Consider the following 13411-nt stretch of genomic DNA (forward strand, 5'->3'; position numbering starts at 1 on the left):
CATTTTATAAACCTCTATAAGGTCACCCCTCAACCTCCGATCTCCAGAGAAAACAATCCAAGTTTGTCTAATCTTCCTTTATAGCTCCCACCCTCCAATCCAGACAACATCCTGGTTAACTTCTTCTGCACCTTCTTCAAAGCCTCCATGTTCTTGTAATAGGGTGACTAGGACTACACATAATACTCAAACACAGCAAAGGGAGCAAGGAATTCTGGTGGCAATGGTTTGGGTGTGGTTTTACAGTATCTCTGTACCGCCTATGTTCCATAGAGAACTGGTTGCCGGGGATTTAGTCAGCAGGTCTATAGGAACAGATGGATGGGTGTGTACAGGGAGTGAGAACGGCTGAAAAAGGTAACCCAGGATAGTGGAGGCAGAGGAGAGTATGACTGTTAAAATTCCCACTGTCCTAATACATCAGCACAGAACTGTAGGAGAAATCTGCTTTTTTCCTCAAAGGTCTCAGGTGCCTTTCCCACCTGGTCCTGGATCAAACCAAAGTAAGCGACTCAGGAGTGATGGATTACCTGGGCGATGCTCCTGCGTCACTCGTCCACCTCAGTCTGAATCAAACGGGTGTCAGTGATCGGGTATTGATTGTGCTCCCTTCTGCAGTTCCACAACTTCGCTACCTCAGCATCAAGCACACTAAGGTCAGTAAGTGGGTGGGCTTACTGCCAGAGGTGTGTGATCCACCTCCAGTGCACTGTAAAAGCAGCTACACTCTGGGGGTTGATTATCTGCTCCTCCCGAGATGCTAATATCTTTTGTGCGCTCTCTCTTTCGTGTGCGATCAGATTGGTCACAAGCATGCATGCGCTGACCCGCACTGGGGGGGGGGGGAGAGAACGGGTCACTGAGGAAGAGAGTCATGTACAGACTAACACTCCTGCTCTAGTGACTCCAATCTTTTTGGTGATTGTACAGGCACACAAATAATTCTTACACATGTGTTAAATGCTGCTGGCTGCAGTGAGAACTTGTGGGAAAACAATGAACTTGAGTTGCTGTAAAAACATCTGTTCCCTGGCACTGTTCTGTTTTGTTCTTGCTCTCTCCATCTCCAGGTCTGTGATGTTTCAGCCTTGAAGGATCTCCCATCTCTTCAAACCCTGCATCTGGACAACACAAGCATCAGTGAGAGTTCCCTCCAGGCACTGGGTTCCCATTCCACCCTCTCTTCACTCAGTGTGTCTGGCCTGCAGTCTCTCAGTGGCGATGTCACCCTACAGATGATCTCGGGTGAGTCAACAGTGGCCATGTTGAGCACTGTCCACACTATCTCCTCTGGTTTTCTGCTCAGTCCATTCTGCATCTGTTCTTGGGATGAAGCTTTCCATTCTAGAACAAATAAGATCTTTTTCAAAGGACAGGGCTTCCCTTCCATAACTTTGATGCTGTCCTCACCAACATCGCTTCCTTTTCCCATACATCTTCACTCCATCCTCCTGCTGCATAATAGGGATAGGATTTTTCTTGATCTTATCTACCACTTCATGAGCCTCTGTATCCAACACGTCATTCTTCATAACATCTGCCATCTACAAAGGGATCCTATCATTCAGCACGTTTTTCTTTCTGTTCCCCACTCCCTGTGTTCAGTAGGGATTGCTTTCTACCTGATTCTCTTGTCCCCTTATCTCTCCTCACTGATTTCCATCCTAGCACTTATCCCTGAAAGTGTGATTAGTGCTACAACTCTTTTGCATCACCTCCCTCACCACCATTCAGGGTCCCAAACAGTTCTCCCAGGTGAGGTGACACTTCCACCTGTGAGTTAGTCAGGGTCATCTACTCTATCTTGTGCCCCTGGAATGGCCTCTGCTACATTGGTGAGACCAGATGTAGACAGGGGACTGCTTCATCACGTACTTTCACTCTATACACTGCAAAAAGCAGCATCTCCCAGTGGCTACCCATCTCATTTTGACTTCCCATCACCATTCTGCATGTCTGCTGGGGGCCAGAGTCACCTTATATTCTGCTTCAGTAGCATCCAAGCTGCTGACATGAACATTGATTTCTCTAACTTCTGGTAATCTCTCCTCTCCCTCTTCTCTTTATCCATTCTCCATTTTGGTTCCCCTCTCTCTTCCTCATCTCCCTCTGATATTCCTCCTTATTTCTTTTCTTCCATGGCCCACTGCCCTCATTTGTCAGATTCCTCCTTCAGTCCTTTACCTCTTTCACCTATGCCCTCTCAGATCTTTCTTCAACACTCCCCTCCCCCCCCCAGCCATCTTCCTTCTCACCTGATCTTACTTGTCACCTGCCAGCTGGTACTTCGTGCTCTCACTCCACCTTCTTATTCTGGTTTATGCCCCATTCCTTTCAAGACCTGTTGAAGAGTCTTAGTCTGAAACATCAACTATTTATTTCCTGCAGTAGATGCTACCTGACCCACTGAGATCCTTCTGCATTTCATGTATGTTGCTCAAGATATGGGAATGGAATTAGGGCTATCTAGAACCTGGGTTTTCAGTTTCAGAATAACAAGGGAAATTAGGGATAGTATCAATTCCAAAGAAGAAACATACAAATTAGCCAGAAAAAGTGGCACACCTGAGGACTGGGAGAAATTCAGAGTCCAGCAGAGGAGGACAAAGGGCTTAATTAGGAAAGGGAAAAAAGATTATGAGAGAAAGCTGGCAGGGAACATAAAAACTGACTCTAAAAGCTTTCATAGATATGTGAAAAGAAAAAGATTGGTTAAGACAAATGTAGGTCCCTTACAGTCAGAAACAGGTGAATTGATCATGGGGAACAAGGACATGGCAGACCAATTGAATAACTACTTTGGTCTGTCTTCACTAAGGAGGACATAAATAATCTTCTGGAAATAGTAGGGGACTGAGGGTCTAGTGAGATGGAGGAACTGAGGGAAATACATGTTAGTAGGGAAGTGGTGTTAGGTAAATTGAAGGGATTAAAGGTAGATAAATCCCCAGGGCCAGATGTTCTGCATCCCAGAGTGCTTAAGGAAGTAGCCCAAGAAATAGTGGATGCAGTAGTGATAATTTTTCAAAACGCTTTAGATTCTGGATTAGTTCCTGAGGATTGGAGGATGGCTAATGTAACCCCGCTTTTAAAAAAAGGAGGGAGAGAGAAACCGGGGAATTATAGACCGGTTAGCCTGACATCGGTGGTGGGGAAAATGCTAGAGTCAGTTATCAAAGATGTGATAACAGCACTTTTGGAAAGCGGTGAAATCATCAGACAAAGTCAGCATGGATTTGTGAAAGGAAAATCATGTCTGACAAATCTCATAGAATTTTTTGAGCATGTAACTAGTAGAGTGGATAGGGGAGAACTAGTGGATGTGGTGTATTTGGATTTTCAAAAGACTTTTGACAAGGTCCTACACAGGAGATTAGTGTGCAAACTTAAAGCAAACGGTATTGGGGCTATGGTATTGATGTGGATAGAGAATTGGTTGGCTGACAGGAAGCAAAGGGTGTGAATAAACAGGACCTTTTCAGAATGGGAGGCAGTGACTAGTGGGGTACCGCAAGGCTCAGTGCTGGGACCCCAGTTGTTTACAATATATATTAATGACTTAGACAAGGGAATTAAATGCAGCATCTCCAAGTTTGCGGATGAGACGAAGCTGGGCGGCAGTGTTAGCTGTGAGGAGGATGCTAAGAGGATGCAGGGTGACTTGGATAGGTTAGGTGAGTGGGCAAATTCATGGCAGATGCAACTTAATGTGGATAAATGTGAGGTTATCCACTTTGGTGGCAAGAACAGGAAACAGATTATTATCTGAATGGTGGCCGATTAGGAAAAGGGGAGGTGCAACGAGACCTGGGTGTCATTGTACACCAGTCATTGAAAGTGGGCATGCAGGTACAGCAGGCGGTGAAAAAGGCGAACGGTATGCTGGCATTCATAGCAAGAGGATGCGAGTACAGGAGCAGGGAGGTACTACTGCAGTTGTACAGGGCCTTGGTGAGACCACACCTGGAGTATTGTGTGCAGTTTTGGTCCCCTAATCTGAGGAAAGACATTTTTGCCATAGAGAGAGTACAAAGAAGGTTCACCAGATTGATTCCTGGGATGGCAGGACTTTCATATGAAGAAAGACTGGATCGACTAGGTTTATACTCGCTGGAATTCAGAAGATTGAGGTGGGATCTTATTGAAACGTATAAAATTCTAAAGGGATTGGACAGGTTAGATGCAGGAAGATTGTTCCCGATGTTGGGGAAGTCCAGAATGAGGGGTCACAGTTTAAAGATAAAGGGGAAGCCTTTTAGGACCGAGATGTGGAAAAACTTCTTCACACAGAGAGTGGTGAATCTGTGGAATTCTCTGCCACAGAAAACAGTTGAGGCCAGTTCATTGGCTATATTTAAGAGGGAGTTAGATATGGCCCTTGTGGCTAAAGGGATCAGGGGGTATGGAGAGAAGGCAGGGTTCTGAGTTGGATGATCAGCCATGATCATACTGAATGGCGGTGCAGGCTCGAAGGGCCGAATGGCCTACTCCACCTATTTTCTATGTTTCTATAAGCATCTGCCCATCTCATATACTTTGAGGAAGAATCTCCTCTGAGGCTCGATTTTGAGGGCGGTACGATGACACTATTGCCAGTGACCTGGGTTCAATTACGCCACTGTCAGTAAGGAATTTGTACGTCCACCCCGTGACCGCATGGGTTTCCTCTGGGTGCTCTAGTTTCTTCCCACGTTCTTAAGATACACAAGTTATTAGGTTAATTAGTTACATGAGAGTAATAGGGCAACACAGGCTCATTGAGCTGTAAGGGTCTGTTATTGTGCTGTATCTCTAAATAAATAAATGACCATTTGGAATTCTGTACCACAGTGAACCTGTGAAGGCAGTGTCATTGAATGTGTTCATGAGAGAGGGTGGCAGATATTCATCTGTAAGAAAGTTGAGAATAGGAGAAGTGCAGGCCAAGGTTGTATCGGTCATGGTCACATTGAACGGTAGAGTAGACTTTAGACCATAAGATATAAGAGCAGAATTAGGCCATTTGGCCCATTGAGTCTGCTCTGCTATTTTATCATGGCTGATCCAATTTTCCTCTCAGCCCCGATCTCCTGCCTTCTCCCCAAATCCCTTCATGCCCTGACCAATCAACAATCTGTCAACCTCTGCCTTAAATATACAACATATTAAGACTTGGCCTCCATGGCTGCCTGTGGCAAAGAATCCCACAGATTCACCATTCTCTGGCTAAAGAAATTCCTCCTCATCTGTTCTAAAAGGACACCCCTAAATTCTGAGGCTGTGTCCTTTGGTCCTGGACTCTTCCATCAGAGGAAACATCCTCTCCACGTCCACTCTATCAAGGCCTTTCACCATGTGATCGGTTTCAATGAAGTTACTCCTCATTCTTCTGAATTCTAGTGAAAATAGGCCCAGAGCCACCAAAAGCTCTTCACTGTACAAGCATTTACGGGTCTGATGTTCTGTTTTCACTTCTGTTTCTTATATTTTTAAGGAATTTTACTCTGTATCTAACCAACATTGTTTTTGCCCTAAGAGTGTTTGATTGAAAGGCGTGGAGGGAGCTTTACTTTGAATCTAACCTGTACTGTCTCTGCCCCGGGAATGTTTGATGGGGTGGTGCAGAGGGAGATTTACTCTGAATCTAACTGACAGTGTTTCTGCCCTTGTTTACAAAATAATTTTATTATAAATTCAAACAAATGTACAATCACATTACAAACAAAAAAAAACCAGACAAATCATGACCAGCACAAACTAAACTAACACATTCCCATCATCAAGAATGGCATTTATCCCCTGCAATGCCCAATGGTCTCAGAACACCTCCATGTTACCTCTAGATATTCCTTGTTCTTTTTCAACAATTATCTAGGCATGGACATACTCTCTGAACATTGCTAGGCAGTCAGCCCAGACAGAATCCTTTGCTGCCCATCTCCACACCCACTGATAGTTATCTTGGCCAGCCTCAGCAGCAGGTTAACTAGGACATCCCCTTCTCTTCCCCCCCCCCCCCCACTTCTGTACTGATTGTCCACTGATGAAGAGGGTGGGGCTAAGATGTAGCCAGAAAGTACTGGAGAGAGCTTTACTCAGGTGTAATTTGTGTTTGGAACCCTATCCAACAGCAGTGAAAATGTGACTTCTATGTGAAATGGGCTGAGAAACGCCCCTCTCATTTTGTTCCTCTACTCCTAGGTCTGAAGTTGATTCACCTGAAGCTGCCAGACAGACACTCAGTTAGTGATCGTGGTCTCCGCTTCCTGTCTCACTTGGATCAACTGTTGGAGCTGGATCTCACTGATTACACTCACGTCACAGATGAAGGTGTCAGCCATCTTGGCCGGCTGCTGAGGTGAGCAGTGCCCTGTTCCTAGCCAGCTACACAGAGGGCCATCGACGAGTGGTTGTGAGACAAAGTACAGAACATTGGCTAGGTGGGAAGGGGAACTACCACCCTATGCAGTCACTGAACACTTGGGAAAAGAACCCTAGAAAATAGGAAGTCATTCAGCCCTTCAGACCTGCTCTGGGGTTCAGTGTGATGATGGCTGTTTCATGTTTGGCTCAGCTTCTAGTCTCCGCCAGTTCCACATCACCCTCACAGCCTGCAAGTAGGATGAAAGCTCCTGCACTGCCATTCAGGCTCCCAAACAGTCCTTCCAGGTGAGACTTCATCTACTGTACCTGTTGCTCCCAGAGCAGCCTCCACTGCATTAGTGAAAGCTGATGCAGGTTGGGAGACTGCTTTGCCTTTGCTCTGTTCGCTACAAAAGGTAGGATGTCCCTGTGGCTGCCCATTTCAGTTTGACTTCCTATTCCTATTCTGACATGTCTGTCCGTGGCCACCTCTACTGCCATGATGAAGCCACACTCAGGTTAGAGGAGCAATACCTCCTATTCCACAAAGATAGCCTTCAACTTGATGGTATGAACATATATTCCTCTAATTTATGGTAATTTCTCCCCTCTGCTCTTTCTCTCTCTCTGTCTTTCCATTCTTCATTCTGGTTCCTCTCCCTCACTTTCTCCTCACCTGCCCATCACCTTCCTCTGATTGTCCTCTTCCTTTTTTCCACGGTGCACTCTTTTCTCCAATCGGATTTCTCCTTCAGCCTTCTACCTTTCACCTCTCCCCCTCAGCTTCTTACTTCATTCCCTCTTCCCCACCCACCTACCTTCCCCCTCACCTGTCACCTGCCAGCTTGCACTCTTTCCTCTCCCCTCCATAGATGCTGTCTGACTTGCTGAGTTCCTCCAGTATATTGTGAGCATTGCTCAAGATTTCCAGCATCAGTAGAATCTCTTGTGTTTATGATATCCTGTCACCACAGCCCAGTGGTCCTGAAGATAGGCCTGAAAGCACCAGGTTTGAACCACACACAGCCTCTGATCACCATCCTGTGACAGCAGCTGGAGCAGCAGTTCCAGTTCATGTTCATGCAGACCCTTTGTGCAATTACGCACAACCATTGTGTGTTTGTGGGCAGAATCTCTGAAGATGGGCTGTTATTGTGGACCCTGTGCTGCAATGTGCACTCCTGAGTGCCCAGTTGGGTTACTTACAGGCATCGTGTGTGGGACTGCACGATATTCTGCTTTGTGATTATGCATGTACCAAAGATAGCTCCATTGCCGCTGTTGTAAGACTGTTAAATAGATGTTTAGTTACAAAAAGATGGACTCTTGACCTCACAATCTAAGTCATTGTGATCTTGCACTTTATTGTTTACCTCCACTGCACTTTCTTTGTAGCTGTTGCACTTTATTCTGCATTCTATTTTTACCTTATTCTACCTCAATTCACTTTGCAATGAATTGATTTGAATAAACATTATGCGAGAGAAGTTTTTCCACATTACGGTGCACGTGATAATAATAAACCAATTCCAGTACCAGTCTGTTGCAGTGTTTCAGAGTCCAGCTTGTGACAATATGCGTGCACAGTGGTTCTTTGTTCACAGGGTGTTGTCTGCAGACTCTCACTAAAGGCTTCTGTCCACTTATGCAGGCTGACCAAGCTGTCACTGAGCAACACCCTGCTGACGGATGCTGGGCTGGTTCACCTGCAGCCCCTGATGTACCTGGAAGAGCTGTGCCTCGACCGCACCAGCGTGGGTAGTAGGGCAGTGGCCCACTGCGTCAGGAACCTGCCCCACTTACAGGTCTGCGGCAGGGCTTGGTGATGGGTACTCCTGAGGGAACCACGTAATGCTTTACAGCACCAGCAGTGGTGGTTCAATTTCTACCACTGTCTATGAGGAGTTCTCCCTGTGACTGTGTCGGTTTCTTCCAGGTGCTCCGGTTTCCTACATTCCAAAGACGTAAGCTGTAGGTATGCAATGTTGGTGCCAGAAGCAAGGCGACACTTGTGGGCTGTCCTCAGCACATATTCATTGATGTGATAGTCATTGATTTAAATAACATTTCACTGTATGCTTCAGTGTACATGCAACAAATAAATCTAATAATTCATTGTAATCTTTTATTTCCCAGAGAGGGCAGGAAGCTGGTGCTGTGCTGTCTCCCCTTCTGTAGGTGGCCCCAGTTTTATACCTGGGCAATTTTGGGTTGAACAAAACCTCCCTGTAAACCAGCCAATAATCCAGACTCTCTTCCCCCACCTGAGGAAGGATCGCAGCGTGAAATGTCGTCTGTTCATTTCTCTCCATAGATGCTGCCTGAACGGCTAAATCCCTCCAACAGTTTGTGTGTATTGATTCCTCCTGCTTCCAGCTTTTTTTATTTAGAGATACAACTTGGTAACTGCCCAATGGGCCCACACGGCCAATTACATCCATGTAACCAATTAACTTACTAACCTGTAAGTAGGAGGAAACCGGAGCACCCAAAGGAGATCTATGCAGTCACAGGGGAAACGTACAAATGCCTTACAGACATGGCAGAAATGAAACCGGGTTGCTGGTTCTGTAATAGTATTACACTAACTGCCATGCTACCATGCCCAAAATTTATGTTCAAATTTTTATTCCTGAGTATGTTGTAACAAACTTCACTCGGAATCATACAGCATAGAAACAGGCTCTTGTAACCAACTCATCCATGCCAAATAAGATGCCTATCTAAATTTGCCCGCATTTGACCTATATCCCTCTACCTTTCCTATCCATGTACTTGTCCAACTACCTTTTAAATGTTACTAATGTCCCTGAGTCAACCACGATCTCTGGCAGCTCATTGCATATACTGACCACCCTCTGGGTGAAGAAGTTACTCCCTCAGGTCCGTTTTAAATCTTTGCCCTCTCACCTTAAACCTCTGCTCTCTAATTCTTGATTCCCAAGCCCTGAGAAAAAGACTGTGTATTCACTCTGTCTGTGCCCCAAGACTTCCTAATTTGGCCTCAGTGAGGTTTGAATTCCTAGTGTTCAGATTACTGGCCCAGGACCCTTCACACCAGTGATATACACAGTGAGTGTGGCGTCCAGATAGAGTCATAGAGCACTAATGCACAGACAAGTCCATCTAATCCATGCTGAATTGCTATTCTGCTATTCTTCATCGACTTGCACTTGAAACATTGCCATCCATGTATGTACCTATCCAAATTTCTCTGCACCCATCATTTCCACTGGTAGCTCATTCCACACTGGCACCACCCTCTGAATGAAGAAGCTCCCCTTCATGTTCCCCTTAAATATTTCACTTTTCACTCTTAACCCATGACCTCTAGTTATTTTTACTTATTTAGCAATAAAGCAGGATAGGCCCTTACCAAAAGTGCCCCAGCAACCTCTAACAAACCTGATTAATCCTAACCTAATTATGGGACAATTTACGAAGACCAATTAATCTAGCTGGTACATCTTTAGACTGTGGGAGGAAACCAGATGACCCAGAGAAAACCCATACATTCCACAGACTTCTTACAGAATGGGACTGGAATTGAACTCCAAACTCCAGAATGCCATGAGCTGTAATATCATTGCGCCAACCGCTAAGATGACACCCAATCTCTCTGGAAAAAGCCTCCATTCACCCTTTCTATACCCTTCAATTTTGTATACCTCTATCAAATCTCCCCTCATTCTCCAACTCTCCAGGCAATAAAGTATCCAACCTTTCCCTATACTGTAACTCATCTTCAAATCCTGGAATCGTTCTTATAAATTTTCTCTGCACTCTTTCAAAATTATTTATATTTTTCCTGTAGATAGGTGACCAGAACTATACCCAATGTGCCAAATCTGGCCTTGCCAGCATTTTGTACATTAATATAACATCCAAACTCCTATATTCAATACTCCCAATTTATGAAAGCCTGTATGTCAAAAGCTCTCTTTATGACACTGTATACCACTTTGAAGGAATGGATTGTATTCCTGGATCCCTTTTATTCTACCACGTTCCTCAGTGCCCTACTGTTCATTGAGTAAATTCTACCATGGTTTGTTCTCTCAAAGTGGAACACCTCACATTTGTCTGCATTAAATATCATTTGCCATTTTTTTTAGCCCACTTTTCCAGTTGCTCCAGATCTTGCTGCAAGCTTTATTAATCCTTTTTTTTTTGCTGTCCAATATGCCTGCATCTGCAAATTTGCTGATCCAGTTTCTTCCCAAAAGTGTCAATGCAAGTAGATAGAGTGGTAAAGAAAGAATATGACATGCTTGCCTTCAGTGCTAGGAGCCTGAGAGTCAGAAGTGTTACAGTTGTATAAAACTTTGGTTAGGCTGCACTTGGAGTACTGTGTGTAGTTCTGATTGCCCCATTACAGAAAGGATGTGGAGGCTTTGCAGAGAGTGCTGAAGAGATTTACTAGGATGCTGCCTGGATTGGAGGATGTGTGTGCTGTAAGGACATGTTACACATACTTAGATTGTTTCCACTGGAGTATCAGAGACTAAGGAGAGAATTGGGGCAGGACAGCACTACAGCATAGAAGTTAACATAATGCAATTACAGTGCCAGTGACCCTGATTCAATACTGCTGCTGTCTGTAAGGGTGTAATACATGGGTGTAAGGGGGTGATGCAGGCTTTGTGGGCCATAAAGGCCTGTTACCATGCTATATCTTTAAATAAAATCCTCATTTGTCTCCTGGCAAACCTTTCATGTAACTTTGTTCTGTACTTGAGACAGAGCTGGGTTCGTACCCATGTACTGTAGTTGTCTTAAGTTCAGAATTCCCTGGGGCGGGGGGAATCTGGGTTGGTGTGGGGAATCTGAGCATACTTCAGAGTGGGTGCAGGGAAGGGGAGGGACCAGCTGAATAATCAGACTGTTCATTGATGTTTAACTGCAGGCGTTGAGCTTGGCATCGACCCGTATTGGGGACACGGTGGTGACGCAGGGGCTGAGGCACTGTCTGCAACTGCTGAAGGTGAACCTGAGCCAGACTCGCATCACAGACCGAGGTACTGCCCTTCCCCTGATCCACTGCTTCCTTATGGGACCCCCAGGCTTAGATCGTCCCACCTTCCAGCTCACTGACAAATGACTGCATTCATTCCGGACATTACTCTCTGCCACTGCGCAGAAGATGAAAGCCAGAAAGCTACCACCAGGCTCAAGCACAGCTTCTATCTCATCGCTAGTAGACTTTCGAACAGACCTCTTCTACAATAAGATGGAATCTTGGCCTCACTATCTATCTCTTTATGATCTTGCACTTTATCATTTACCTGCAGTGCACTTTTTCAGTAGTTTTTACTTTATTCCACATTATTATTGTTTTATCTTAATCTGGCTCAGTACACTGTGTAATGATTTGATCTGTATAAACAGTGTTCGAGACAAACTTTTCACTCTATCTTGGTACATGTGGCAATAATAAACAGGAGAAGCCACAGTGTACCTTCAGTATGTTCCACCTACCACCTTCTCTGTGAAGAAATTGCCCCTCACATCCATATTAAATCTCTCCCTCTCACCTTAAATCTGCACCCTCTATTTTTGAATTCCCTTGACTCCGGGTGGAGGGAGAAGACTGCATTCACCCTATCTACACCGTTCATGATTTTATGCCCCTTTATAAGATCACCCCTCATTCTCCTACACTAATGAATGTCCCAGCCTCCCCTACCTCTCATTATAACTTAGGCCTTTAAGTCCTGGTAACGTTCTTGAGGAATCTTCTGTAGACTCTTTCCAATTAATTAACTCCTTTCACATAACAGGGTGACTGAACTTGTACATAGTACTCCCAGTGTAGCCTCACGGATATCACGTGATGGGAACATAACCTCCCAAATCCTGTTCTTAATGATGAAGGCCAGTGTGCCAGATGCCGCCCTCACCATCCTACTTTTGACACATAGTGCAGAAGGAGTTAATTTCTCAGACTGATGTGATGTAGACCGGGCTAATGGCTTACCTTGTGTACTCTGATTTCTAGGCCTGAAGAACCTAAGGCAGACTAAGGTGGTCCAGGTGAACCTCGACAGAACAGGTGTGACGCTGTCTGGTATCAGTGCACTGTTGGCAGACTGCCCCAGAATCACCAGCATCCGTGCCAACAACCTGCATGCCCTCCCTCTGGACCAGGCCTCAGATGAGGAAATGGTGGCTGAAGACTGAAAAGCATCCTGTGGTGAAAGGATGGTGTGTGAGTGTCCAGCTTGGGGAGTGAGTGACAGCATTGCAAAGGGAGCTCCACACTTATTAACTTGTGCTGTCCCTGCCTTGGGAGTGAGAGTGGATTGTGTTGCATCTATCATGTTCTGGTTTATTATTTTTGGAAAATGCACAGGGAACTTTATAACCCATGCTGTTCCTGCCCTGGAATGTGTAGCAGGACAGTATTGAAGGAACATTCACTCTGTCTGACCCTGGGAGTGTGTGATGGGATGGTTTAGAGGGAGCTTCACTCTGTGTCTGACCCTGGCAATGTATTATAGGACAGTACAAAGGGAATTTTACTTTGTGTCCAGTTCGTGTTGTCCCCCTCTTTTCCCCTGTTGTCCTGTTTGCTGGATTTGGATCACGGGGAGGGCTTTGGAAGAATATTCCCTGCAACATCCCTACAATGACCAGCCCCCTGAAATCCACAATACCAGCAAACACCACACTCTGAGGGTTGGGTGTGTTGAAATTTTGAACATGTCAGCTTGTACAGGGACCGTAACTGCCAGGTTCAGCCCGACAACCTACTGCAATCATTGGTATCTGATCCATGGGAAGTGAGACTTGTCTGGAACACCTGGGAACTGAACCCAATGGGTGGGGTTAATTTATGGTATCCATTTCTTGCCCACCGCCCTCACCCTCTCCCAGTGGCCTTGCAGGTGTGAATGGATTATGTAAACTGATATTTCACAAGTAAATCACTCTTTCTCCTGGCACTTCTGTGTGGCTCCAGTTATTTTCTCAATCAAAATGAATCACAAAGTGCTTTAAAATAGAAATGAGTGCTGTAATCAAACAAATGGGTCAAGTTAGTTAATGTACAGCCTTCTCCCATAGCAGC

The 13411-nt window shown here is 45.2% G+C and overlaps 1 protein-coding gene across 6 annotated transcripts in view; it reads left to right on the forward strand.

Moving 5' to 3' along the window:
• si:ch73-173p19.1 (uncharacterized) overlaps positions 1–13299 on the forward strand; it is a 36869-nt gene extending 23570 nt beyond the window's left edge. For 5 of the 6 annotated variants that reach the window (XM_063060846.1, XM_063060827.1, XM_063060865.1 and 2 more), the window contains 6 exons: positions 463–656; positions 1071–1245; positions 6181–6337; positions 7994–8147; positions 11249–11360; positions 12341–13299. In XM_063060846.1, the coding sequence (XP_062916916.1) occupies positions 463–656; positions 1071–1245; positions 6181–6337; positions 7994–8147; positions 11249–11360; positions 12341–12522 (974 nt within the window). In that variant the 3' untranslated portion in view covers positions 12523–13299. Of the gene's footprint in view, positions 1–462; positions 657–1070; positions 1246–6180; positions 6338–7993; positions 8148–11248; positions 11361–12340 lie in introns of those variants that run through there. The other variant, XM_063060873.1, reaches the window with a different exon arrangement.
• The last annotated feature ends 112 nt before the right edge of the window (positions 13300–13411 follow it).

This window comes from Mobula hypostoma, chromosome 1 (assembly GCF_963921235.1).
Source record: "Mobula hypostoma chromosome 1, sMobHyp1.1, whole genome shotgun sequence".
NCBI lineage: Eukaryota > Metazoa > Chordata > Chondrichthyes > Myliobatiformes > Myliobatidae > Mobula > Mobula hypostoma.